This window comes from Haplochromis burtoni, unplaced genomic scaffold (genome assembly GCF_018398535.1).
Source record: "Haplochromis burtoni strain Fernald_Lab_line unplaced genomic scaffold, NCSU_Asbu1 Contig_159, whole genome shotgun sequence".
Taxonomy (NCBI): domain Eukaryota; kingdom Metazoa; phylum Chordata; class Actinopteri; order Cichliformes; family Cichlidae; genus Haplochromis; species Haplochromis burtoni.
The window spans coordinates 504,510-530,299 of NW_024582520.1; the positions used below are offsets into that span (position 1 = coordinate 504,510).

The window sequence follows — 25,790 nt, forward strand, 5'->3', positions numbered from 1 at the left end:
CCGCTGTTTCGCTCACTTCCTGTCCGTCACACGGCCTTCTCCGTGGGCCTCACAGTGGTGTTAGTGGGACTGTAGAAGGTAGAAATCATCAAGGTAGAAATAATAAAGTCATTCAGCCTCTTCCGCTGAATCCTGAAACTGTGACGCTGGTTTGGTTTGATGAGTCATCTCTGCCGGGAGCCGAGGACCAATCAGGAGTCCTGATTCTGTCAGAAACTGACAAACCTGCCCCCCGAGGTTTCTTCCTGTCAGATGGGGATTCTTCCTTTCCACTGTTGACTGTTTGTTGGGGTTTCTCTGTATGACTGGAGGCTCTTTACCTTACAGCGTCTCACGGTGACTGTTGTGATTTGACGAATGTTGTAATGATTTTAATGGTGAACAGACCTCATCACACTTGATTCAGCCACACCTGAAACAGAAAGCCACCATCAAACCGTTCGTTCCATACAGCCTGACCAGAGGAGTCGCCCCGCGGGGGTCCGGCATGCTTCAGCTCGAGCTGTGCTCGGCACCGTGCAGCTCCATGCGTTGGGTCCTCGTCTCCACAGGTGGGGATGTACCACAGGTGGCAGAGAGCAGTGGTCTGTGGACACCACCTGGGAACCCTGCTGCTGCACCTGTGCAGGTGAGATGAGTGCTCTCTGCTTGGACAGACTGAGTGTGGGTTGTGCTGTGACTGTGTGAGGTGGTGACTGCTGCAGAGCAACAGGAAGTTAAAGAGATTCACCAGGATGGCTGAGGGAGGGGTGGAGGGAGGAGAGGAGGTGTCAGATAATGAGGAGTGACCGTGTTTGAGTGTGAGCGCAGAGAGCCCGCCGAGGGCGACACACAGCAACGCCATCACCTCCATCCTCCACCACCATGCCAGAGCTCACGGTCCCGGATTTATCCGTGTGATGTGAGGAGCCTCGGTATAAGCAAACTAAGTGACGGTAAGACTTCCCTCAGTTGTCTGTGATAATGCTCACTTTCCAAAATAACATCGTGTTCATCCTGTGAGTCAGCGTCACGGTCCAGCGTCGTGTTACTGACACAGAGCAGACTGCCAGGATACAAAACAAAGACACTGTTATTGCAAAGATTACGCAAGACGAGGAAACTGACGTTAAGAGAGGCGAGAAGGTCACATTTAGCTTTTCTTTCCTGGAAACTTGGCCTGAGTGTGTCTGTCAAACTGAGAGAAGCCAGCTCTGCAGACTGGAATCAGCCCACTGCACTTTAAACCTGATAAAAATATGAACTCTCCATATTTAAAGGCCTAGAGATAAACTCGAGTCCTGATCTCTCAGGTTTGAAGCGTGTCTTTGGTGACACGGCTGCTTTGTTGGCACGATAAACTGTGTGTTCACGCAGCGAACGAGCACGCTGAGATTTGAAGGAGAAAATCTGCAGCTCAGAGGTTAGAGGACGGTCGTCATTTAACCTTTGAGCTGCAGATCTCTGGGCTCCGAAGCACTCAGCCCCTCCCTTCTGTTTCACCACTTCAGCTCATTTTGTTTTCATCAGCTGAGCCAAAAACATAAAAACCATGTGACCAAGATCAGAATCACCCACCTGTCAGAGGAAAATAATCCTCCCACACAAAATAATCAGGCCCCATCTTATCTAAATGACCTTGTAGTACCATATCACCCTATTACAGCACTTCGCTCTCGCTCTGCAGGCCTACTTGTTGTTCCTAGAGGATTTAAAAGTAGAATGGGAGGCAGAGCCTTCAGTTTTCAGGCCCCTCTTCTGTGGAACCAGCTTCCAGTTTGGATTCAGGAGACAGACACTATCTCTACTTTTAAGATTAGGCTTAAAACTTTCCTTTTTGCTTTAAATGGTGACAACAGCTTGTCTTTAGTTTCATTGCTAATAGAAACATTAATAATTCAGTCCTTAATGTGACACTTTTGCCTCCCCGTCTCCTGTTTTTTTAACCCACACACCGTTTGTTCCTCTCCCACACCGCTGCGTTTGGTATTAATCAGGAAGTCATGAATCATCAGCAGGCAGATCGGCTGCAGAAAGCGAGGCAGTCGTTATCCTGCTGTGCAGTTTCCCAGTTCTGTGTCTGAAGCTGTTCGGCTTTAAACAGGCAGCGGTGACACGGACAGTTCACCTGTGCGTCACCCCGACCCGGTCAGCAAACGGTTGCTGTGAAGTATGAGGGCTGTGTTTACGAGGCACGCGACCTCTGAGGGATTTACGGCTCACCGCTGTAATCTGCATCCCGAGGCCTTATTGCTCGGGCCTCTCTGACGGGGCAGATCTCCTCGCCGCCGTGTCGTCGGTCAGAATTAACGGAGCCGTTTCCTGAATCAGCAGGAAGTCCTGTTAACAACAGCTGGTTTTCATGTGGATAACCTGCAGTCAGCTGGTGGAGACCGAAGAGGGAAAACGTGAGAATCGCTGCCGCCTCGAGGAGGATGAAGAACGTGTCCACGTTCAGAAGCCAAGGAGCAGAAAGCTCATTAAAATCATCCAGGAGATTACGCTGAACGCTCGAGGGAGCCGGCGGAGCCTGAATGACTGGAGCAAGCACTCACCTCTGCTCCTGCTGGTCTTCATGGTACACAGACCAGAGTTCCCAGTAATGAGATCCGTGTGTGTGCACTGCTCCCTGCAAGCCTCCGAACACTCAGCTTCATTATGTAAAGCTTCACTGACAGAATACTCGAGTAAAATACTCGAGTATTGACCTTCTCTTGCTTCTATCAGGTAGGACCAAGAGCTCAGGCTTCAGAGCATGCTCAGTGTCCTCCTGTCACCACCTCAGCTTCTCTCGCACACACACACACACACACACACACACACACACACACACACACACAACGACTCACTCACACACACACACACACAACACACACACACAGCACACACGCACAACACACAGCAACACACACACACACACACACACACACACACACAGCAAAACACACACACACACACACAGACACACACACCACACACACACACACACACACACAGACACACACACACACACACACGCACACAGACACGCAGCACACACAACACCACACACACACACGACACACACACACGAACACACACACACACACGCACACAGCACACGCACCACCACAGACACACACACGCACGACACACACACACAGCACACACACACACACACACGCACACACAGACACAACGCACGACACACACACGCACAGCACACAGCACACAGACCACAACACACACACACACACACGACACACACACACCCACACACACACACAGCACACACAGCACACACACACACAACACACGCCACACACACACACAGAACACAACAACACACACACACACACAGAACACACACACACAGAAAAAAACACACACACACACACACAGACACACCACCCAACACACACACACACAACACCACACACACACGCACACACGACACACACACACACACACACACACACACAGAACACACACACACACACAGCACACACACACGCACACACACAGACACACACAACACGACACACACACACACACACACACACACACACACCACACACACACACAGCAACACACACAGCACACCACACACACACCGCAAACACACACGCACACACACACACACCAACACACACACACACCACACACACACACAACACACACATCACAACACCACACACACACACGCACACACACACAGACACCACACACACGCACCTGACACAACACACACACGACACACACACACACACACACAACACACACACACACAACACACACACACACACACACACACACACAGAACCACACACAGAACAACCACGCACACACACACACACACACACACACACACACACACACACACACACACACACACACACACACACACACACGCACACACACGCACACACAGCACGACACACACAGACACACACACACGCACACACACACACACAGACGCACACACAGACAGCACACACACACACACAGCAACACACACAAACACACACACACACACACACACAACACACACACGCACACACACACAGACACACAACACACACACACACACACACACACACACACAGCACACACACACACACACACACACACACACACACACACACACACACACACACACTTTCCCCTACTTGTGCAGAGGGCAGCCCGTCCTCCCTTCAGTGGAAGTACAGATACTTGTGTCATAAATACTGAAAGTGAAAAATGACTCAGTCAAAAGTAAAAGCTGCTCCTTGAAGGACGGCTGTGCTCTACATGATAATAAAATACTATTAGTGCACGACAAACGAATGTTGTGTTGAATGTAAGTGATATCTCTAAAGAATGCTCTCAGCTGGAATCTGTTATTTAGGAAAACTGAAAAAAATGCTCTGAGCTCCAGAAAGAGGCGCGTCCGGGATAAAGGAGACACCTGGAAGAATCCAGGGTTAGGAACGTTACATAACCTTTGACCTTGTTTCAGTCTGGGTGACCATGTTTGCTCCTGTTTGTATCATCGGACAGATATTGCCAAACTAAGCTGCACTGTGTCACGTCCTGAACGGGAAATGATTACTCCCACGTTTGGTTGTTTCTGCTGTGCAAACCTTCCCTGAGCTGCTGCACGTTGTTCAAAGTGCTGTTTCTGACAAAATCCCCACGTGTGACTCCAATCTTCACGCAGCTGCACGGCTTCTGCTTTGTTTCACAGTGCAGTAAAGAGGCTTTACTGGACAGCACCAGGTTGTATCAGAGGCTTCCGCCCCCACATGTCCCGGCAGGTCCCTGAGGTCCTGTGACCCGGGCCTGCTGACGGGCCGACTACGCTGGAAACAAAAGGAGGCAGAGCCTTCTGTTCTGGAGGGTGACCCTCCACACCGAAACAACGAGAACAGCCACAGTGGGTTCAACAGGAGGGGGGACGCTAAGATCAGCGTGGGGAAAGAATCACAGCACACTTTTCACAGCGATCACAGCTGATTTCCTACACTCACAGTTTACACCGTCTTTAGACTGGACTGCATGCAGCTGGTATAAAGATTAGGGATGGGTATCGTTTAGCTTTTATCCGATACCAGTACCAAACCAGTACTTTTGAAACGGTAAACGGTGCTCGAACCGGTGCCTAAAGAATGGAGAACACAAAATTGGTCCAAAAACCTCTCATGTTTAGCTGTTTTTTTGTAAAAAGATAACAATGTTAGCCTTTTCTGCAGCTATGGGGCATATATGGTATCACTCTTGGCTGGAAGCAGTGCTTAAACAATGGAAAAACACAAACTTTGTCGAAAAACCTCTCATGTTCAGCTGTTTCCCTCTTTTTCTTTGGTCATTTTAGCCTTTTTGGCCAGGGTGAAGGGAGTATCTGCCATCAAACAAGAAGACAGCCGCATGTAGCTATGATGGTGTTTGCTAGTTCACCTTACATGCATTAATGTAATAACGTGGTTAGCCTACTCAACGTAAATTACACACGAACAACATTAAGCTACTCACGCAGAGAAGAACGGCTGCTGCTGCATCATCATCCTCATCATTTCTGCTACACTGGCAGGGCTAGGGGCCAGGACTCTCCTCTTCGGGTTTTTGGGGGATGTTGCTAACTCCGGGTCCGATAACAGGCACCACACCCGCAGTAGATGTGCTCGGTGTGAGGTCTCGCAGCAAGCTATCAAATACGGCGCATTTCTCGGCTTTTAAAAAAAACGCTATGCGTCGCCAGGTGTTTCATCGGATTGAGGTGTTACCTCCTTTGACAGTATCACAGTATCAGCTTAAAGCACTTGTTGCTGCTGAGTTTGCATCTTTTGCTGTGAAGTACAGCCAGACTTTGACCGCTTCGCCTTGGGCATTTTTAATCTGTAGCTCTGCTCTAAAAGAACGTACGTACCTGGCCCCACCTACTATCCTCGAAAGGTAAAATGATTGGCCAGAATACAAAGTGTGTGACATCTCAGGGGAAATAAATCACCGAAATGTGCGCTGCTTTTCGGTCTGGTTACTACAGTTTATGTCAGAACGATACCGGTACCCATCCCTAATAAAGATGCAGTTCAGTGACTGAATCTCAGCATCATCATATGATCAATTCATCCCTGCTACACTCGCTGTGACCTGACTGTGAGCAGGAGCTCCACGGTGTATCACACACAGAGCTTCCTGTGGATTCACCACACTAATGAAAGCTGACCTGTTTGTCCAGGGGGACACTGCCCAGTGTCATCATGCAACACTTGAATAACACAAGTTTGTGCACCTTAGTTTGTTTTGCAGGACATTTATCAAAAGGCGTCATACACAGATGCAACGTGTGATTCTACGTCGCATGTAAGCTTTGCGTTTGCTTCCCTTTCTGATCTGTCTGCATCTCTGAGCTCTCCGTTGTTTCCCTCTCAGTCAGATACACCAGCTGGACCTTCAGCTGCACACACACAGTTTGTGTGTTTGCTGATGTTGGTCAAGCTGATAGAATCGCTGAGCGCTCTGCAGAGTAAACACAGCTGAATGTAAAGTAACAGCTCTGATTTTAAAATCTACAAACTTCAGTGATTTGTGTACAAATGTTAGCGTGGGCCGCAGCCACGCAGCGTCACAGCTTCAGGTTAAGATCATCTGTGCAGATAAAGTGTCTGGAAGTTTGCATGTGAGCTCACTGTAAAGGACCCACAGGGCCAAACCGGAGCCGGCGGGTTTAAAAATAAGCGTCCAGTCCAGAGTCCTCCAACAGCAAATATTTTCTGTAACCAAAAAAAGGAACTTATCTAAGACCAACAGGTCGACTTGCCACTGAACACCACGAGGACGCAAACACACCGGCCTCCGGTCTACGACTCTGACCTCAGCTTATCAGGAAAACACACCTGCCAAAGTAATCACATTACACTGAATGACCTCCAAAGGTTTCCAGGCAGATGTATTTCAACAAGGTCGAAGCACAGAGTACACACGAATACCAGGAACACAAACATGGCAAAGACGTCCCCCTCCAAGCTCCTACGCCCATGCTCAGGTGAAAGGTCACACTGACTCAGGCATCAGCGTTTCCTGAGGGGGGGGCTCCTCTCTGCTGTCCACCTATAGCAGAAATAGCTGCTCGCGCTAACAGCCTTTTAAGCTGACTCAAAGTGTGAGGCTGAGCTCGGATGCTCCGCCCTCCTCCTCAAGCCGCTGACATTACGCTGATGCCACCTTTGACCCCAGAGGTCTTTGCAAACCAAACATTTACAAAGGTCGAACATTAACGCTGAACGTATCTGATCATCAGAAAAACTGAAGTTATGAATTTTTCCAGCTGACTCATTAACTGAGGCCCGCAGTGAGCTTCCTGTTTCTCTCCCACGTATGGATGATGTCACTTTCAGGCTCTCAGTTGCTGCTGAACGGAAACACCAGTGACAGATGTTTGGTTGAATACTGGTTTGATGCGCCTCTGACTGGTCTTTGGTTTGCTGTAAGTCGAGTTTTTCTCACAGTCCTGCCTCCAGTTTACGTGGCGTCGTCCTCTGCGGGGCAGCTGGCTGCATGTGAGCAGATTCATCCTGTAAGCCTGTGCTGGATATTAAATCCACACACACACACACACACACAAACACAACACACACACACACACACACACACACACACACACACACACACACACACACAACAAAACACACACACACACACACAATAATAAAAAACCCAAAAAAGTTGAATTACTTTCCATAACATTTGAACTGTGAGCACATTGTCTCATGTCAGCACAGAAGCTTCAAAGCGGTGATAAAGGCTCATAAGCTTCATTTCGGTATGAGGTTTTATCACCAACATAAGCAGACGTCATGGAAACAGCTTCTTTCTCGTGAGGAGTAATGAGTCAGACCCAAACTCCTGCATCTTCCCCTTAAGACGCTACATTAAACCAACACGTGGACGTCAGCACTGCTCCTACTTCCTGCAGGCACAGTGTGCAGCCGCTCAGCTCCTCAGAGTTTATCGATCACAGCCTCCCCCCTCCATCACTGCTTTTAAAGTCGAGGTGCCGATGGAAACGGGCCTCTGAGATTCATCCCGGGGGAGACGATGCTCAGGGAGTCTGGGTGCTCCAATAAATCAGTTTTCTATTCTGGTTTGTTGCTTGTATTCATTTCTTCTACTTCCTCCTGACTTCATCCTGTTTCTGTTCCTGCCTCTGTTACATTATTTACACCTTTCAAACTGGATCTGACCTTTGACCTCCATCTGTCTGTCTGCAGGTTGTGGATCCTGTAGGTCAGCAAACCCACCCTGAACCACCATGACCAGCGTCAACTCTCCAGCCTGCGTGCTCGCCCGAAACCACTTCTACCGAAGTATGAACACACACACATAACACACACACACACACACACACACAACACACACTACACACACACACACACACACACACACACACACACACAGACACACACATACACACACACACAAACACACAACACACACAACACACACACACACACACACACTCAACACACACACAACAAACACACACACAACACACATAACACACACACACACACATACACACACACACACAAACACACACAACACACACACACACACACACACAGCACACTACACACACACACACACACAACACACACACAACACAACTCACATACACACACACATACAACCAAAACACACTCACACACACACACACACAAAACACACACCACACACACACACACACACCTCAACCACACACACACATAACACACACACACATAACACACACACACACACATAACACACACACACACAGACACACACACACACAGTCTCTCTCTCACACACACACACACATAACACACACACACCGTAAGTTGTATTTTTAACTTGTGAGTCATTGTGATGGTAAATCTCTTATGTGGCACAAAGGTGTGTTGGTGTGTTGGCGTGTTGGCGTGCATGCGTCCTGGTCGTGCTCAGAATAAAGATAACTGCAAACAAACATCTTCTGGAAAGTGAGCACCATGTTCTGAATCTTTGACCTTTGACCCCACTAGACAAACTCCTGCATGTAAAACAAACATTTGTCTTCATTCAGTTTTCTGCACCAGTTCATCCTGTTATACAACGACAAACCAGCAGCAACGACGGCTCTTCTGATTGGCTGCCTCTCTCGAGCTGCAGGTGTGATGAAGTGTTCAGAGCCACCTGAGCTCATCATCAGAAACTTTGTGTTTAACGTGAGACAGGAAATGAGCAAAGCAGAAGAAGAGCAGGTGTGCATCAATATTCACTCAGTCATGTGTCACGGGTTAAAAACAGTCGAGGGTAACGAGGGTAACGTTCGCCTGAGGCAGCAGGACGGACGCTTTGCTCCTCTGCAGCAGTGTGTTTGGATCAGTGAGCAGAGAGAAAACATCCACACTGAGTATGCTCAGCCGCTTCGACGCCACATGATTCAGAGCGCGGGTCCACGTTGTTCGCCTGGGTCACGGGGTGACGATGACAGCCGTGGGTAAAAATGACGGACTCCACCACCGACACCAAACTAATCTCAGAACAGCTGGTCGGTTCTGTCGCACGAAACGTGGTTTTCACCCGTCTGTCTGCTCTCCTCAGGTCTACCGCCGAGTCCAGAACCCACCAAGCCCGCACGCGGCTGTCAGGACAAGCAGAGACTGCCCACGCTTTGGGTTACCGTGGAAACAGCTCCAGGTAAACCTTCAGTGAACACGCCTGAAACTGATCCTCCAACACCACGCCAGAAAACAGCTACAGGTTGTAGAAATCCAGTTTTCAATGTATTCACGTGTGAAGCACAGAGGGCGGAGCAGAGCAGGCGTCTGCACTAAAACCTGTTTAAATGCTTTAATGGCCCTCCCCCTCGCTTCTCTCCTCTCAGGACTGCCGGGTCTCGTGGGAACCAAAGGATTATGGGTCAGCATCATCCTCAGCGCTTCTTCCTCCTCCTCCACCTCCAAACCAAGCAACCACAGAGCCAAGTAGATGAAACAAGCGCACCTCACCCTGCAGGTCGTTCCTGTGAACGTCCACTCTTAATAACAGGGCGGCGATCCCCCGGGGACAAGCTCCTCCCCTGAGTTCACCGTAGCAGGAAACGAACCACATGTCGTGTCCAAATTCATGGGCTGCATCCTCTTGAGGACCCGGCCTTCGCGGTCTACATGGGCGGGTCCTCAGAAGGTCGGGTAGGCCGGAAGTACGAGGCTGGGGAAATTGGACGGTCCAGCCTTCTGATTAGCGTCACCGCTGTGTGGGTGGAGTTTAATAAACTCGGCCGTCTGCTCCTTGCTATCTAAAATATAACAGGACACTGGAGGAAACTCTCGACCGTCTCACACGTCTGTTTAATCAGTTTTCTGTTTGATGTTTATTCAGCTGTGTGAAAACCACCCGATGGATTAATAAAGTTTTATTTTATCTAAACTAATAACTTTAATCTCAGCCAAACCGATTTACTCACGAACAAACAAAACACTGAAAAAAGTCCAACAATAACATTTTTAGGTTGTCTAAGTGACTTATATATTACGTTTAACCTGAGCAGCGAAAGTCCGCGGTGATCTGAACATGATGTGCCGGAGTTGTGCCGTTCTCGGCCGCATCAGTGACCCTCGAGCTCATGGCTAGCTGTCGAGCTGGTGGGTAACAGATGTCTCCGAAAACGTCGAAGCACTTTTGCAAATATGCGATGTCTTGATAAACTGAGCAGATATTTGAAGTTTACACAGCTGAAAATATGTTCAAAGTTTATTTTGTGACCCAGAAAGATTAATAAGAGTAATTTTAAAACTTAGTGGCGGCTGCCATCGTTGGAAACTGGAGTTTGGCTGGGCCGTGCTATGAATTCTGGGATATCGTGGGCCACGAAGGACACACCCGACCCCAAATTCGTGGAAAAGGAGGACGCATTTGTCGGCTGCATTCAGAGGAGTCTACGAATTTGGACAGCCTTCATCGCGTCGCTGTGACGTAATCGGTCCACAAATGCGGCCTCAGGAGGAAGCAGCCCATGAATTTGGACACGACCACTGAGTGACCCTCCAGAACCAGGAGCAGGGCATGGCTAAAAGATGGGCGTGGTCTGAAAAATGGTTCCTCAAACCAAAGAGTGAACTCGTTCCTGATTGGTTTATGGTTTTGTCGCTGTTTACAGGTCTCAGTGAATAAAATGTGAAATTGGTGAAGTGATGGTGATGTTAGAGCAGGACGCCCGGATGAAGAGCCCCACACGGCCACAGAAGCTCGTCTCACTTCCTGTTTTAGTTCCTGTGATATTTGAGGCCACATGTGCAAACTGTGACGAGGGCTTTAATCTACACGTTCTGACTGCATGTGTGACGATTATCACACTAATTCCACACGCGTGATTCTGCAGGTAATTTATAAATCCAGTGACAGGTGTCTACAGGTATGCACAGACAGGTAGACATTTCCCCGTCGCATCGGGTTGACGCTGATATTTCATCAGGTATTCGGCCTCCGGTGTGAGCTTTACGTCTCAATCTGCTCCAACAATGAAATCAAATAAAGTGCAACAGCTGAGCGAGCTTTCACCAGGTGTGGAAATGACAGTCTTCACTAGTGGGGATAGTTACAAAGCTTTCTTCATTATGAATTAGCATACATGTTTTTATTGAACATTTGAAGAACCAGCAAAAAACGCAGAAACTCTTGTAGAGGACATAAAGTCCGAGATAGAAACGACACGGAGCAGGTGCATCTAGTACAGATAAAACCCCACAGAGCCCAGCAGCCAGCGCAGCAAATTCTGGATCCTTGGCTTTTAGTGACTCACACTGTGGCTACGTGCACACGTACCCGGGTATTTTTGAAAACGCAGATTTTTCTATGCGTTTGCACCTTCCGTCCACACGTAAACGGCGTTTTCGGTCACTGAAAACGGAGATTTTTAAAAACTCCGGCCAGGGTGGATATTTAGAAACTCCGTTTTTGCATTTACGTGTGGACGAGAAAACGCAGCGTCAAAAGTGTGCGCCTTTTATGACGTCACACTGTGCGCCACGTTATTGTTTCGGTGAAATGAATTTCTACAATACTGTTAATTCTACTCTCTGCAGTGTTTAAATGCTTACATATACACACAGTTACTGTCCCTCCACACATACGACTCGGTTCTGCTTCTATGCCCCAGCTTTGTTTACTTTTTCCCACCGAGGCTTCTGGACTTCTGATTGGCCAACATTTCTACATGGTTAGGAATCTAGCGCCACCTTTGGCATGTTCATAGCAGCGTTTTCCTTCTTTTCTGCGTTTACGTGTGGAAAATCTCAGCTTTCAAAAATACCCGTGTGCGTGTGGACGCAGCCTGTGACTCACAGCAATGGTCCCGGATAGATTTGAAAACGGTGTTTTCGTCTGCAAACGCTCCGCGTCCACACTACTATTTTCAGTCGTTTTCACAGAGTTGTGCGTCTACATTGAAACGGTCGAAAACGCTTACGTTCCAGTCCTGCGCATGCGTGAAACGAGTTTCGACCTGCCTCATTTGGCTGTCTGCCGTTTATTTAATTTCCGGCTCTTTGAAACGTGGAGGAAAAGCAGCGAGTTTTTAAACAGACTAACAATGAGGTGCAGTTGTTGCTGCGACAACACAAAAGTATAAAGTTGCAAAAGCGAGTGAGAATGAAAGAATTTGAAGAAGAGCTGGAGCACCTACAGACTGACATTAATCTTTAACAGGGCTGTCAAACAAAACAACTGCTGTATAATGAACTCCGCTATCTTTGTTTAATTGGTCACATGACTGCATCACATGACTAAAATGCCCAGTTTGATAATAAAATGAATGAACGGTGCAGTCAGTGATTCCTCTCACCTGGTAGAAAGGCGGAGCCACGGCCCGGCCCGGCTCCTCGAAGCAGCCGGTGACCTGGAAAAAGTGCAGCATGGAAACAAATGAGGCCTCGGTGCGGCGGAGCAGAACATTGTTTGTCTTTCCTGTGTTTCATAGAGACGCGCAGAGATGAGCAGCGCTCACACAAACCTTTCACTGCCGGCCAGAAAAGCCTGCGTCAGGGTTTCTGCCGCCGTCACCAGCAGATTTCTCCACGCAGCGGGACCGCTTCACCCTCAGCCTAACCACAGACTGTAAATAAAAGATGGAGGCTATCGCCGTGACAGCCAGCACTCTTAATCTGATCTGAAAACACCGAGGACGGATGGCTCCATCCAGCAGGCCTCCTCATCACAAACCGAGTCTGTGCCCGCTCTGGCCTTAGTCCAGCTCATCACACGTACGTCATGTGACACACTTTTGCCTTCACACTCACACAGCCCAGGTAAGGGATGAAAGCTGCTCATTTACCTGAGCACCAACACTGCTCCACAGACTCACTTTACCTGTCGGTAGGAGGTTCAGAGACCTCACCTTGTCAGGTAAATCTGAGGCGTGACCAGCTGTTCATGCTAGTTGACACAGGATATTCATGGGGGTCAGTGAGGCCCCTCTAAACCGCCCGAAAATACGTGTTTGGAATCTGTACTTCGATGGGTGAAAGTTTAAGACAAACACATTAAATATTTCTAAATCAGTAAATCATTTTTAGACTAGCAGTTAATCACAAAACAACCTGGGCCTGTCTGCGTGCGATCCTGAGCCTCCATCCTCTCACGCACGCTGAAGCTTCCATCGTTTAACGAAAACGTAGCTGATGATGTCATAAAGTCTTCATCATTCATGTGACTGAAGCTGTGTGACGAAGATGAGCCCACAGCACCGCTTCATGAACGATCAGTCAGCTGATCTCCACACTCGCACCTGATCAGCAATAATCCAGCTACAGTAATCTGAGTAATTCCTAATCTGCTGGAGCGTGACTTGGACATTATTGATCAGAGCTTCAGGATTTCCACGTGTGGCGTTTATTTGTTAATCTGACAGATTAGAGGCTGCTGCTGATGTCACAGTAATAACGTGCAGTGCTGCGGGCTTTCAGGTGACGTGTTATTGATCCTGAAGCAGTTTCTATGAAATCAGGGTTTGAGTTTATCGCCCTGAGGAGGAGCAGGAGGTGTTTGTCCGTCCTGTACTGAGGCCAATGAAGCGTCGCCTCCTCACCCTGATGTCACCTGGAGGCTGAACAAACACACAGAGCGTCGGGATGCACTCGACTTTATTTCGTTTGCAGTGACAAAGTGAGAAAGGTTAAGAAAAGCCTGTGGCAGCGCCACCTTCAGGCTGAATACAAACACATTACAAATGTTAAAAACAAACAGAGCTTATCGGCTGCTTTTATTTTTTATTTTTGGTCATTAATTTAAAAAGTGAGGTTACAGGAACAGAACACGCAGCCACACTACGACACGTACAAAAGGAAAAAAAGAAACTAAGGCTGTAAACGGGACTTCCTCCCGTCACCTAGCGTTGGCTGATGGTTCGATTCCCCCCAATCAGGTGTGGTGGCGAAGACAGAGAGAGACCGCGGGATCACGAGGAGACGGGGCTTCCCGCGTCGCTGCTCTCGCTCGCCTGCCGCTGCATCACCATCTCCCGGGCGACACAGGTGATCTGACCGTTAGTCACCACACCAGAGATCCCCGCCCTGCCAGGAAGAGAGCGGCGTTAACCAACTCAGACCATCGCTGCTAATAAAGTTTATTTATGTGCGTGTGTGTCCATACTTGTGCTGCGCCTCCTCAGTCAGTGGGGTCATCCCCGGCTGCTTCCCGAAGAAGAAGCTGGACCACCAGTGGCCGGAGTCCTGCTTGGGCAGTCCTGTGGACAGAGTCCAACATTCAGACACGACAGCAGCGTTTAACCGTGAAAGGACTGCTGCGCTTCCCGCCGTCACAGCGGCGACGTTAACCTCGGTCACAAGAAAAAGTCAAACTTTCTGAACACAAACGTGAAAACCAATGAAATCAAACTGAGACTTTTCCAGCCATCTACAGGCGGAAGCAGTTCACACATCAGCCTGACCAGCTGATGGATCACATGATCACTGACCGACGCCGCTCACACAAGTTTAAACGAGTTTCAAACTGGTCAGTTATTTTATAACAAAGATGTTTCTATGGCAACAGGAAAAGAGAAAGCAGGAAATGACTGCATCACACACACACACACACACACACACACACACACACACACACACCTGTTTACACCCCCCCAGCTCTGTTCTTGAAAGTAGGTGAAAGGGGAAACTGGGTGTGTTCAGTTCACTCTGAGCGTGTGTGCGTCTGTGCGAGCTCCCTGGCAACATGCGTGTGCTGTGGTGATGAAGAGCAGCACTCTCACATGAGCTGTAATTCAACAAACCGGATCAGACCGGTCTCTGAGCCCCACAGTCTCCCAAACTGAGGAAGAACTGAGCATGCTCAGAGACAAACATCTGCTTTCAGCTCACGTGGGCGTCGCTTCAGGACACAAAATTCCTGCCAGAAGAGCCGCCGCTTAACTCACTCAGTGCGCGAGCGAGTGGGTGGAGCATCTCAGAAAGCCCCGACTGCTGCATTTTAAACCGCATGATGTCGGCACAAGAAACGCAACAGAATGCTCCTACGCCACCAGACTCCCGGTCCCGCCCTGTCCCACTGTGCACTGACCTGGATGGTGAGGGATGACCTCGCCGCTGTACTCCGAACTGCCACACGAGCTGCTGCTGGACGTAGAGCCGATGCGCCCTGCGGGACACAAACCTCGGGTTAGTCTCCACCTCACACCTCGCTGACTGTAACCTGCCAACTCTTCTTCGTGCGATACTCACTTCGGTAGTAATCAGTGGTCGCCACGAGAGACCCTCCTGCTGGGATAGCTGCCATTGTTGGGCCGTTGGTCGCTGTACACTGTGCTGATGGAACCCTGCAGGGGACAAAACAAACAGGAAGTAATCACACCAATGACCTGCAGTCACCATTTCAGTCATTAAAGCAGTGACAGAGTCACGTGACCATGTCCTGACAGTTTGTTTACATGTGCTCCTCTGTTTTCTTTCTCCAACCAATCAGATCGTCCTGTGGGCAGGACTTCACGCATCCATTAAAAATACACACCAGTGATGGAGAAGCACTGATGATAATGAACACACTGCTCGCTGTGCTCACTGTTGACATTAAACAGAAAGCCAATAACAGATTACAGTTACTACTGTAATTCAGAGGATTACACGAGAAAATAAAGATTACTGTGTAATCTGTGCAGGATCTGACCAATCGCTGCCTCTACGGAAACAAAAAGGTATATAAACACAAACGCCATCAATCATCCCTGCATCAGTGTCTGAAGCATCACTTCCTGTGTCCATAGATATTATTACTCCAATAATCACCATCACAGAGGCTGCTCTGCTGTGTGAGTGACACCCGAACCTGTCCCACCGTAAACAAGGCCAGCTAGGAACCAAACATCCCCTCCCACAAAGGGCTTAAACATGATGCCTGCCTGTGCTTACACGGACACGTGAGCGTGCAGCTCATTGATCATCTGTTCATCAATAAAGCCTGACGTCAAAGAGCAGCTGCAGAGACATCAGGCTGACATCAAGAGTGCATCACAGGATCTTGTTTTTATTCTACACAGGTGTAAACCTGCCACAGCAGCCAAAACATTAGACACAGCCTAACAGTGTGAGGCGAAACCCACCTGCAGACAATATAACAGTACATGAAAGCATCACGGTCACTCTGCAGCCTCGCGTGCTGCACGTACACACATCCACGGCAATGACGTCATCCCAGCCGGGCTTGTTTACAACTAACGGTCACTGCAGCAGACCGACATCTTGACGTGAATCCGCCCCATCGGGGTCACCCTGCAAACGGCCCGGTGGGAGAAAAGACCCCGGGGGAAGGAGGGGGGGCACACGGAGGATGTCCCGGAGGACATTTTGTTTCCGATTAATCCGCCTTTAACGGCCGACAGCACCCCGCTGCTCCCACGGCAACACCGAGAGAGACGTAGCGGTTAACATAACGGGGACAGAAAGGCTTCGGGACGAGATGGGAACGTGAAACCATCGAAAATGCCCACTTTGTGCCGGAAACGGCCGTCACAGGCACCGCTAACCACCATTTTCTAACCGCTCGTCGCGGCCGGTAGCCTCACCTTGTGCGGACCCAGACGTGCTTGATGTTCGGGAGCACTCACTTCGATCAGTCGGCGAGGCTGGGGGAGTGAACGCTAGGCAACGGGGCCCATTTGAAAAGAAGTTTTGGGTAATTGTGACCCTCCAAGGCCCGAGCGAGTTCCGACGATGCTGTGGTATGCGGAGGAACGGGCAGCTCCCGCCTTTATACTGGACATGACGTACTCCAGTGGGAGGCGGGACGAACGAAGGCTCCGCCCTCACCGCTTCTCCCTTTCCCTAAAAAAACACCCCGTTGAAGTCGCGTCAGCGCTGAATCAGCGGGTTTCCATGGAAACATCACTGAAACAAAATTTCAACATTTGCATCACAAAATACCGGCACACCGAGACCGGCGCGTGTATATCCCTGTAAGCCTCAGTACAAGCTCACTTTACATGCGTTCATTTCATTTCCGTTGAGGCTGTAACCGTTAACACGACGCTCGTTTTCCTGCACTTCTCTTTGTTCTCTGCGCTACCAGCAGCCTCCAGCGCCCTCTGCCGGTAATAATAATAATAATAATAATACATTTTATTGTATTATTGAGGCGCCTTTCAGACCCTCAAGGTCACCTTACAGTAGCACGTAAACAATACCATAAAAACATTTTTTTTAAAAGAACTCCCAGTAAAAACTACAAATAAAAACACAGTAAACTACATTATGACTAAATGGTAAATGGCCTGTATTTATATAGCGCTTTACTAGTCCCTAAGGACCCCAAAGCGCTTTACATATCCAGTCATCCACCCATTCACACACTGGAGATGGCAGCTACATTGTAGCCACAGCCACATTATGACTAAAACCTGTTTAATGGGGGTGACTCGGTAACTGACTCAGTAAACTGGAGAAAAAAGGAGGTCATGACGCTGATGCAGTTTAGAGGTTTTTTGCTCAGTTTTTATATTTGCGTTTATACTTTTATGACTGTTTATGTCTAAATTTTATCTACCATGTTTGCTATATATACATATTTTACTGTAGTACTTGAGGTCAGTTCTGCTGATTTTAAATGCAGGTGTCTCTCATCTGAGAGCCTCGACAGTGGCACAGCTTTATCTCACCTGTCTGTGGTCAGGTTCGTAGGAGAACAGGAACGAGTGTTTGTGCAAAACGTTCGTTGTCGGCAGGATTCGAACCTGCGCGGGGAGACCCCAATGGATTTCTAGTCCATCGCCTTAACCACTCGGCCACGACAACCTACCTACAGTCGTGCCGCCGCCTACACCTGTCACTCTACAGGTGTGGTTCTCATATGACCCGTAGTGATACAGAACGGGGAAGAGTGACCACTCTAATACTACGAACATGATTGTTTCACGTTACTATTTAAGCCTGATTGTGACCATTCGCGGTAACTCTCCCTGGTGGTCTAGTGGTTAGGATTCGGCGCTCTCACCGCCGCGGCCCGGGTTCGATTCCCGGTCAGGGAACACACTTTTTCTGAAAACCGAAGCGTGCATTCACACGTAGCGTTTTGTGGGAGAAACGTTTCGTCATCATCCAGGTGACTTCTTCAGTCTCAGCAGACTGCAGGTTTCCCCAAATCTTATAAACAGTACATTTGCATAATGACTGAAACCAGCCCACTGAAGGGACAATGGGCTGGGAGGTCAGTTCCTTGATCATAATTATGCTAATTCTCATGACCACTGATCAACAACCACTGATCAAAGATTCACTGTCCTGGATGATTGAGAATGCATCAAGGCGAAAATCTGTAAACATATTTAACCTTGGGTGACCTCAGCCTCTGTCACCTATGCTGTTTGCATACAGAATAGAATATGCATGCAGCTTATTTTTTTTAAAAGCTGACGTTTTCGCATATTGAAACCCAAAAACCGTCAGACTGACTTCCTGTTCAGGCCCAGGTGTCATAGTTGACTCTAAACTCTGGAAATTTAGCAACCCAGGAGATGGTCATGGCTTTATTTCTCTAACTTTGCAGCCTTCATCTGAATTTAAATCAGTTAAATTCAGCAATACTTTTCCATGAATTCAGAAAAAGGAGAGCCTCAAATCCAGAATCAAACTTTAATGTTTATTCAATTTACAGATTGTAAAGATGTGTCAGTAATTTTATGCACAGCAGTGAAAGTGAAGAGAAGAGATCACAGGGCACGTTTCATTTAAAGGAATGCTTTATTGATATCCAAACATTTACAATAAACCAAAATGTTTTTAATTAATTCACCATTAGCTTCCAAATCTGATCTCTTTAACGATCTACATGAGAGAGGCCCCGGACCCGAATAAAGCTGAAAGTCCTCAGTGAGCATGCTCGTGGTGTGCTGCACGTCCCAAAACTAAGAAGTCACTCACTCCATCCATCATCTACTCTCCAAAACAAACTGCTCATGTGCAGCTTTCAAGGAGGAAAATTCATTTAGTTTCAAAATCGCATTTTTCTCACACTGACGATCTCCTTTCCCCTGTGCATAAGAAAAATGTGATTCTTTTATTAAGTAAATGACTTCAGGAGTATTTCTTGTAGTGTGCAAGAGTTTGTTTAATCTTGGCAAAGCGCAGAGACACTCGAGGAGATCCAGAGACACAAAGGAAGAGTCTGTAACAGATATTTCAGGATTGGCAACTGATGACATTTTACAAAGAAGAAACCACCTCAGAAGAGCAAAGGAAAGAAAATCAGGAAGCAGCTAACAAATCATCTTCATCGTCTACCATAATGATCAACACAAAGAATAAGGACGCACGCAGGAGGCAGGACAGCCGCGGGCAGCAGAAACACCCACAGCGGAGACCCGCAAGACTGATGACAGGTCTCCCTCTCAGGTGTACTCACACGTGGCGGCACGCCTCAATGACCGCTTCCTGTCACAGAGCAGTCGGACGCCACAGAAGCAGGACGTCTTATTAACGAGCTCGTCAGCACTTCCCGTAGCGGGCAGGAGTGATGTTGGCAAAGCACACAAACAAAGATTGGCACGGTACTTCATGGCGTTTTACAAATAATGAAAAAAAATCTGAAAAGTCAGTTGTTCTGTTGTTTGGCGTGAGCGCAGTTCATCTGCAGGCGTGGTCGCTTCCGTACAGGAAGTTACTCTGCAGGCCCGAACGAAGACAAGCGGCACACCAGACGCGCCCCGTGTGAGTACACCACAAACACCCGGGCGTCCCGTCCTTCACCAAACCCAGAGAAGAAGAAGAAAAACCAAAGGGCGAGGGGTGGGCGTGTCCCGCGGCTGGATCAGAGAGCGGGCGAAGCTTTTAACGCGAGTAAGGCCGACTGAGAAGCGGTGACATTCAGCAGGTAGCGTTCGCGGCGAAGCATCGTTGAAGCGTCGGCTGCGCTCCGACGGCGACGCCAGTTTCACAAACAGGAAGCTGTGTTTTCAGCGACACGCCTGTGAACCGGAGACAGTTTGGTTACCGTGTTGGTACGCGCCGATAGAAGTTACGTAAAAACGTCTGCAAAGCTGTAAAAGAGTTCAGAGAATACAAAATGGCTGAAGGGCTTTTTTACACAGCGGGGGTTTCAGGTGGGATGTGCGTGTACGTGGAGAAGGTCGAGGAGGGCGGGGGTTCCCGGGTCCTGACCCCGCCCATCCTCGCAGGTATATAGCGCTAACCTGTACACCTGCCTGCGTTTACACAGAGCGCGGCGGGGGGCGCTGTGCAGCGTGTGCTCACAGTGTGAATGCAGAGAAAGAAGAGAGCACGCTCACCCACAGAGGCCCATATAATCCTCCTCCACCTGCAGAAGCCCCGCCTCCAAAGCTACACCCGCAGGAGGTTTGCGTGTTTGTTTTTTGGATGAGTATGAACACTTGGGGGGGGTCAAGTTTCAGAAGGTGACATCTTTTAGCGCCTGGTGTTTAGCCGGGTGGCCTCTGAAACATTGATGGGTTTGAAACAGAGGCGGGGCTCGGGGGCGGGGCTGTGCACTCTGCCACCAGCTACAGAGCGAGCTGCTGAGGTGGAGGTGGAGGTGTGGCTCTGCGACGAGGTGGTAACAGTACAGTCTAAGGTCGTGAAGAAGGTGGCGGCGAGGAGGTGGTGGAGGAGGGAGCGAGTGTTCAGAAAGACGGGTTCTCCTGAGTGGGGGTGGTGTCGGTGGGGGAGCTGACGGCGTCTCCATTTCCTCTCTGACCGACGACCTTATACTGAAGAGAGAGAGGAAGAGGAAACAGCTGAGGGTCAGTGATGCGGTTAGCGCGTCCCTTCATCAGCTTCCTGTTTACTCTGTTTAAAGCCTCGTCTTCATTTTAAAACCTTCCTTCAGACACAAACTTGAAACTAAAGAAAAGCTGACTTCCTGTCCCACACTCACGGAGCACCGTGAGCAAAAACATGCAAAGAAGAAACTAATCGACACTGGACACAGAACATGCTGCCACCTTGTGGTGAAACTCTGCATTAACCTTTGACCTTTGCTCGTCCTGCAGATATCTCAACTCAATGTTCAACTTTGATCCTTTTCCTCCAAACACTAAACTTTGCTACAGACCTCTGCTCACCTTCAGGTTCCCCATTTTATCCTCAAAGGACTTGAAGGTTGGAGAGTTTCTGCGGAGCAGAGACACGAGGTTAGAGTCAGAATAACACCGCCACATCAAATCTAACAAACATCACATTTCTTTAATAACAACGCCAAATCCAAACGTCAGGATGACGTGTGAATAAAAACTGAATGTGATGATCTGCAAGTCTCATAAATCCAGATTTGATTCGCAGAAAACATTTAAAGGAGAAAATGAACCATTTCAATAAAGTTTGACTTTGATGGCGGCAGCACGTGCGTCAAAGTTGGGACGGGTCGACAAAACGCTGAAAACCGAGAAGAGAAACAGCCGGAGGAAGATTTATCAGCTGATCAGGTGTCCTGTTTGTGTGTCTTTCTGGCTGCTGTTACAACCAAATTTCCTCTTGTGGGACAATTAAAGGATTATTCTATTCTATTCTGTCAGCAGCTGGGTCACATGATCGGGCAGAGCTTCACCAACCTACAGCAATCCTCACTGTGAACATGACATCATCAGCATACTCAGAGGAATCTCTGTGCGCGGGGACGATAACCTTCAAACGCCGCTCTGTGATCGATCAGTGCACGGGCTCAGGAACGCTTCCAGAAACCGCCGTATGCGAGCAGCTCGGCGTGCAGTCCACACGTGCAGGTTACAGCTCCATCACATGGAGGAGAACCACACGTGACCACGATGGAGAAATGGCGCCATCTGCTCTGGACTCCTTTAAGACTGATCTGAGGTCAGACCCGTCATGTTTTATGTTTTATTGTGAATAAAATGTGAGTTTCTGAGATCTGCAGACTCACAGCAGCCCGACGTTTTGGGTCATAGACCTGATAAAATATTCAATCATGAAATAAAAGCAGCTTTAATAAAAACAAACAATGTACACATGTTTGTGTCGTTTGTGTTTCACTGCAGACGAGCTGCGACTGGAAAGAACAAACAAAGAAAAACAGCCACCGCAGCAAAGTTTCATTATGTCACCGCAGCGTCAAACGTCAACACAATAACAACTAAAATCAAAAACTTTCATGTTGCCACGGAAACATCAGATCAGCTGACGGCAGAGTCGAATAAATGTATTCGAATAAAAGTAGCCAATAAAAACTCCACCTCATTTCCCCACAACAAACTCCCCCAGGTTTGAACGCCTTCAGTGAGCTGATGTTAGCGAGCACAGACAGGTACAGGTGTGTGTGTTACGTTACCTCATGGCGGGCATACTTATCGAGTGGCGAATGGAATAGTTGCTACTTTGAATGCGTTAAAGAGAAGAGACAGAAAAGCAAGTGTTACAATGCAGGAAGCAGTGACGCGCACACGCACACACACACACACACACACACACACACACACACGCACACACATTAAATCAGCTGTCACAGCCTGCAGAGCAGTCTGACGCTGAAAGAACTGAGTTTTTTAACATCCTCTGCACAGCTGGAACGCCCAGCGTCGTTTCTTTAACTCGTTTACTTTATTTTCAGCTCATATCATCGAAACGTCTTCCTGTCAGGCTGGCCAATCAGAGCACAGCACTTTAAACTGGCGCTGATACATGAACATACAGAACCATCAAACTGAAATGAAGCTGTCTCCACAGCAACCTGAGCCTAGCATCACTACAAACGTTGAATTCAACTTTATTGACACAGCACAAAGTCACAACAGCAGTCCCCTTGAAGCACTTTAAAGGGTCACCTGACTTCTTAGTGGACCAGTGTTGCGTTTACATAATTACAGGTCATGTGACTGACCGTGTGAGGATGACAACATGTGGAGGCTTACCTAAAGGAGTTAGAGAACGGCAGAGCTCTGCGGGTCAGACCAAGGCAGCGGTAAGAAGGAGAGAGAGAGAGAGCGTGAGGCCACACCCACACCCACACACACCCACACACACACCCACACACAGTGAGTTACAGGGATTAAACTGCAGAGTGGAGGGGGCCGCGTCCCGTTTCCTGGCCGCCGTCACACTGCTGCTTTACTCACACTCAGCACTGAAGCTGGGTAACGACCCAATCACAGCAGTGAGGCTGCAGGTGGGCAGGGCGCGACCGGAGATGAAGTCAGAACTGCAGGAAGAAACGCGTGGCCGGGTTTAACCTGGTGACGGTCTGAGGCGGGCCTCGTCCTCGCCAACGCGGGGGCTCAGAGAGCGCGTTGGCGAGGACGGGACAGGGTTGATGCCGTGAGCCACGTTAACGGGCCGCCGCCCGAGCAGTGCTCGCACTCTGTCACTCGGGGAGCTAAACCCACAGCAGGAGAGGCGTGCAGACCCAACACACCACCTGATTTAAACGATCCACAGACTGCGTCACCAGGTTGCCTAGCAGGGGACGGTGTAAGGATGGGTCCACACGTCCCCGCTGACATTTGTTCCTGCAGCTGAGCCGGCGCGGTGGCCATGTTGGCTCTGTCGCACTGTACCTCATGTCGCCGATCTTCTTGCTGAGGGCCGTGCTCATTGTACTCAGAGCCGCGGTAGTCTTCTGTCCGGCCTGGGAAAGCGTCTCCTGAGTCTTCTTGTACCTGCAGAGAGGAGAAGCACAGAAACAGAGGCGTTAGTGTTGAGCTGCAGCGCCACAGACACACAAACGCACCAGTGTTAGTGTTCACACAGACCAGCCGCGACACACAGCAAGTTAAACACAGCAGAGCGTCCTCCCTCTGGAACAAACTGGAAACAGGAACAAGAACCCAGGAGTGTTAGCAGGCACGAGTCAGCCGGCAGGAAGAGCTTATTTCAGTCTCGCCTCACAGCACGAGGAAAACATGACAGGGAGACCGATGGCTGGTCACGACCAGCGGCGAGCCGAGCGCGTTACAGCGAACAGCCACACTACTGGTTTGATGATGTGAGAGACCTGAGATGCAACAGCGTCCAGCAGAGGCAGCAGTGAGTCCGTGCCTCAGACTCATGTTACAGCCTGACGGTCCGTGGATCCTCCTCCGTAACACAGCTTTAAAGGGCATCGTGTTCGTGCTGCCCGAGCCCTTTTAATGAGGTCATGTGACCAATAAGATGGCTGCTGTGAGGTCACTGTAACAGAGCGCTGAGGAAGGCGGAGCTCCGCTTTACGGATTTTATGTTGATGTTACTGATCAGCAGGTGTGATGCTCCCGTACGTCGCTGTCCACCCTCTCATCCAAACACGAAACAACAAGGGCCAACTTTGATCCTGCAGACCGCAGAGCGAGCTCGCAGCGGCTGTGTCCATCTGCGGTCCCGAGACAAGAACCTCAGGTTTATCGGGTCCAGACTGAGGACGCTTCCAGACAGAAAACGTCCAGCAGCTAACAAAGCAGCACACCACCTGCGGAGGCTCTTCGGCCAAACGCATGCAGGAGCTCAGAAATGCAGGGGCTGAAGTTCAAATGGATCAGAGACCGGATCTATAACTCGCCTAACAGCAGTTTACCGACGGCTTCGCCTGACCAGCTGTGAAAACAACAGGAAGTCAGCGGCTTGTTTTCATTCCTGCAGTCGAGCTCCCGTTTACCTCCAAACACCTCTGATCCCAGCACGGACAGGACGACGCGTACGGCAAGCAGAACACGCCGTGCTCTCGCTGCTTCCACGCACAGCAGGCGTCTGTCAACACTACAGCAACGCAGCAGCACGATTGAAGCACGTGAAAAGTTCAGAGCTGGATTGTTACTTGCAGAAAGTAACTTGGTTACTTTTGGGGGGAAAAAACATTTTTAGAGTAACAGCTCTGACAGCTGCAGCTCGGGAGGACCAGCGGCTCGTTGGTGGTTCGATCCCCGGCTACTCTACTCTGCATCTCAACGTAACCCCCAGACCCAGGCCTCTGTGAGGTCCACCAATAGGAGCACAAAAATCTCAGCCACACACACACACACGGGCGGCCGACAGCTTCAGCTCCACGCCGGCTTCACTCTGAACGTCAGCCAGGACGCACGGCCAGGAACAACAGGAAAACTGAGTCAGTCTGGAAAAGCAGTCGCAGCATTAGGTCATCAGGCAAAGCAGCATCTGTGACCTTTGACCTCCACCAAGGAGCAGCACAAGATGAAGGAGGATTATGATAAACTGTGAATCATGCAAAGCTACTCTACTACAACCCAAGAAGAAAGATGAGGAGCTGGAAACGAGCACACAGGTCTGAGTTTGTTGCTTTTTGGTTCCAGTTTTCTTTCTCAACCCACCATCACAGCTTCAATAACACTTCCTGTAACCCAGGGGTGGGAACTCCAGGCCTCGAGCTTTATCACC

The 25,790-nt window shown here is 49.2% G+C and overlaps 3 protein-coding genes and 2 non-coding genes across 18 annotated transcripts in view; 2 read left to right on the forward strand and 3 right to left on the reverse strand.

The window, feature by feature from the left end:
* On the forward strand, window positions 1–10,171 carry LOC102314601. Of its 6 annotated transcripts, none has more exons than XM_042225089.1 (4): window positions 90–935; window positions 8,211–8,306; window positions 9,565–9,660; window positions 9,848–10,171. In XM_042225089.1, exons 2-4 carry the CDS (start codon window positions 8,252–8,254, stop codon window positions 9,949–9,951), a joined length of 255 nt encoding a protein of 84 aa, XP_042081023.1. In that variant the 5' UTR covers window positions 90–935; window positions 8,211–8,251; the 3' UTR covers window positions 9,952–10,171. The 6 variants fall into 6 exon arrangements, 4 of the variants coding, with proteins under 4 accessions (XP_042081023.1, XP_005933268.1, XP_005933269.2 ...); XR_316493.2 differs by lacking the exons at window positions 90–935; window positions 8,211–8,306 and adding exons at window positions 8,800–8,960; window positions 9,044–9,460 and having other exon boundaries at window positions 9,565–9,723; XM_005933206.2 differs by lacking the exons at window positions 90–935; window positions 8,211–8,306 and adding exons at window positions 8,805–8,960; window positions 9,044–9,456 and having other exon boundaries at window positions 9,565–9,723.
* A 3,914-nt stretch (window positions 10,172–14,085) lies between these two features.
* On the reverse strand, window positions 14,086–17,300 carry ppdpfb (pancreatic progenitor cell differentiation and proliferation factor b). Its single transcript, XM_005933217.3, has 5 exons — window positions 17,033–17,300; window positions 15,696–15,790; window positions 15,535–15,612; window positions 14,611–14,704; window positions 14,086–14,531 (listed from the first exon to the last, which is right to left on the reverse strand). The coding sequence occupies exons 2-5, from the start codon at window positions 15,748–15,750 to the stop codon at window positions 14,417–14,419; spliced, it is 342 nt and encodes a 113-aa protein (XP_005933279.1). The 5' UTR covers window positions 15,751–15,790; window positions 17,033–17,300; the 3' UTR covers window positions 14,086–14,416.
* Window positions 17,301–18,175: 875 nt separating this feature from the next.
* On the reverse strand, window positions 18,176–18,257 carry trnas-aga. Its single transcript has one exon. It is a non-coding gene; the product is annotated as a tRNA-Ser (tRNA).
* A 161-nt stretch (window positions 18,258–18,418) lies between these two features.
* On the forward strand, window positions 18,419–18,490 carry trnae-cuc. Its single transcript has one exon. It is a non-coding gene; the product is annotated as a tRNA-Glu (tRNA).
* Window positions 18,491–19,183: 693 nt separating this feature from the next.
* Window positions 19,184–25,790, reverse strand: part of tpd52l2b (tpd52 like 2b) — a 20,189-nt gene continuing 13,582 nt past the window's right edge. For 3 of the 9 annotated variants that reach the window (XM_005933211.3, XM_005933208.3, XM_042225070.1), the window contains 5 exons: window positions 23,981–24,082; window positions 23,339–23,365; window positions 22,759–22,803; window positions 21,539–21,587; window positions 19,184–21,184 (listed from right to left, as the gene is read on the reverse strand). In XM_005933211.3, coding sequence (XP_005933273.1) covers window positions 21,098–21,184; window positions 21,539–21,587; window positions 22,759–22,803; window positions 23,339–23,365; window positions 23,981–24,082 — 310 coding nt within the window. In that variant the 3' untranslated portion in view covers window positions 19,184–21,097. The remainder of the gene's footprint in view (window positions 21,185–21,538; window positions 21,588–22,758; window positions 22,804–23,338; window positions 23,366–23,980; window positions 24,083–25,790) is intronic. The other 6 variants (XM_005933212.3, XM_005933209.3, XM_005933214.3 and 3 more) reach the window with 3 other exon arrangements.

Bases quoted from the DNA above. Each gene is read 5' to 3' on its own strand.
- ppdpfb (XM_005933217.3), bottom strand. From the start codon at position 15,750: ATGGCAGCTATCCCAGCAGGAGGGTCTCTCGTGGCGACCACTGATTAC. The intron at 15,613-15,695 runs GTGAGTATCGCA...TGTGTCCCGCAG, and splicing joins GACCACTGATTACTACCGAA to GGCGCATCGGCTCTACGTCC. The intron at 14,532-14,610 runs GTATGGACACAC...TCTTCCTGGCAG, and splicing joins ACTGAGGAGGCGCAGCACAA to GGCGGGGATCTCTGGTGTGG.
- LOC102314601 (XM_005933206.2), top strand. From the start codon at position 8,848: ATGGTAAATCTCTTATGTGGCACAAAGGTGTGTTGGTGTGTTGGCGTG. The intron at 8,961-9,043 runs GTGAGCACCATG...GTCTTCATTCAG, and splicing joins AAACAAACATCTTCTGGAAA to TTTTCTGCACCAGTTCATCC. The intron at 9,457-9,564 runs GTGGGTAAAAAT...TGCTCTCCTCAG, and splicing joins ACGGGGTGACGATGACAGCC to GTCTACCGCCGAGTCCAGAA.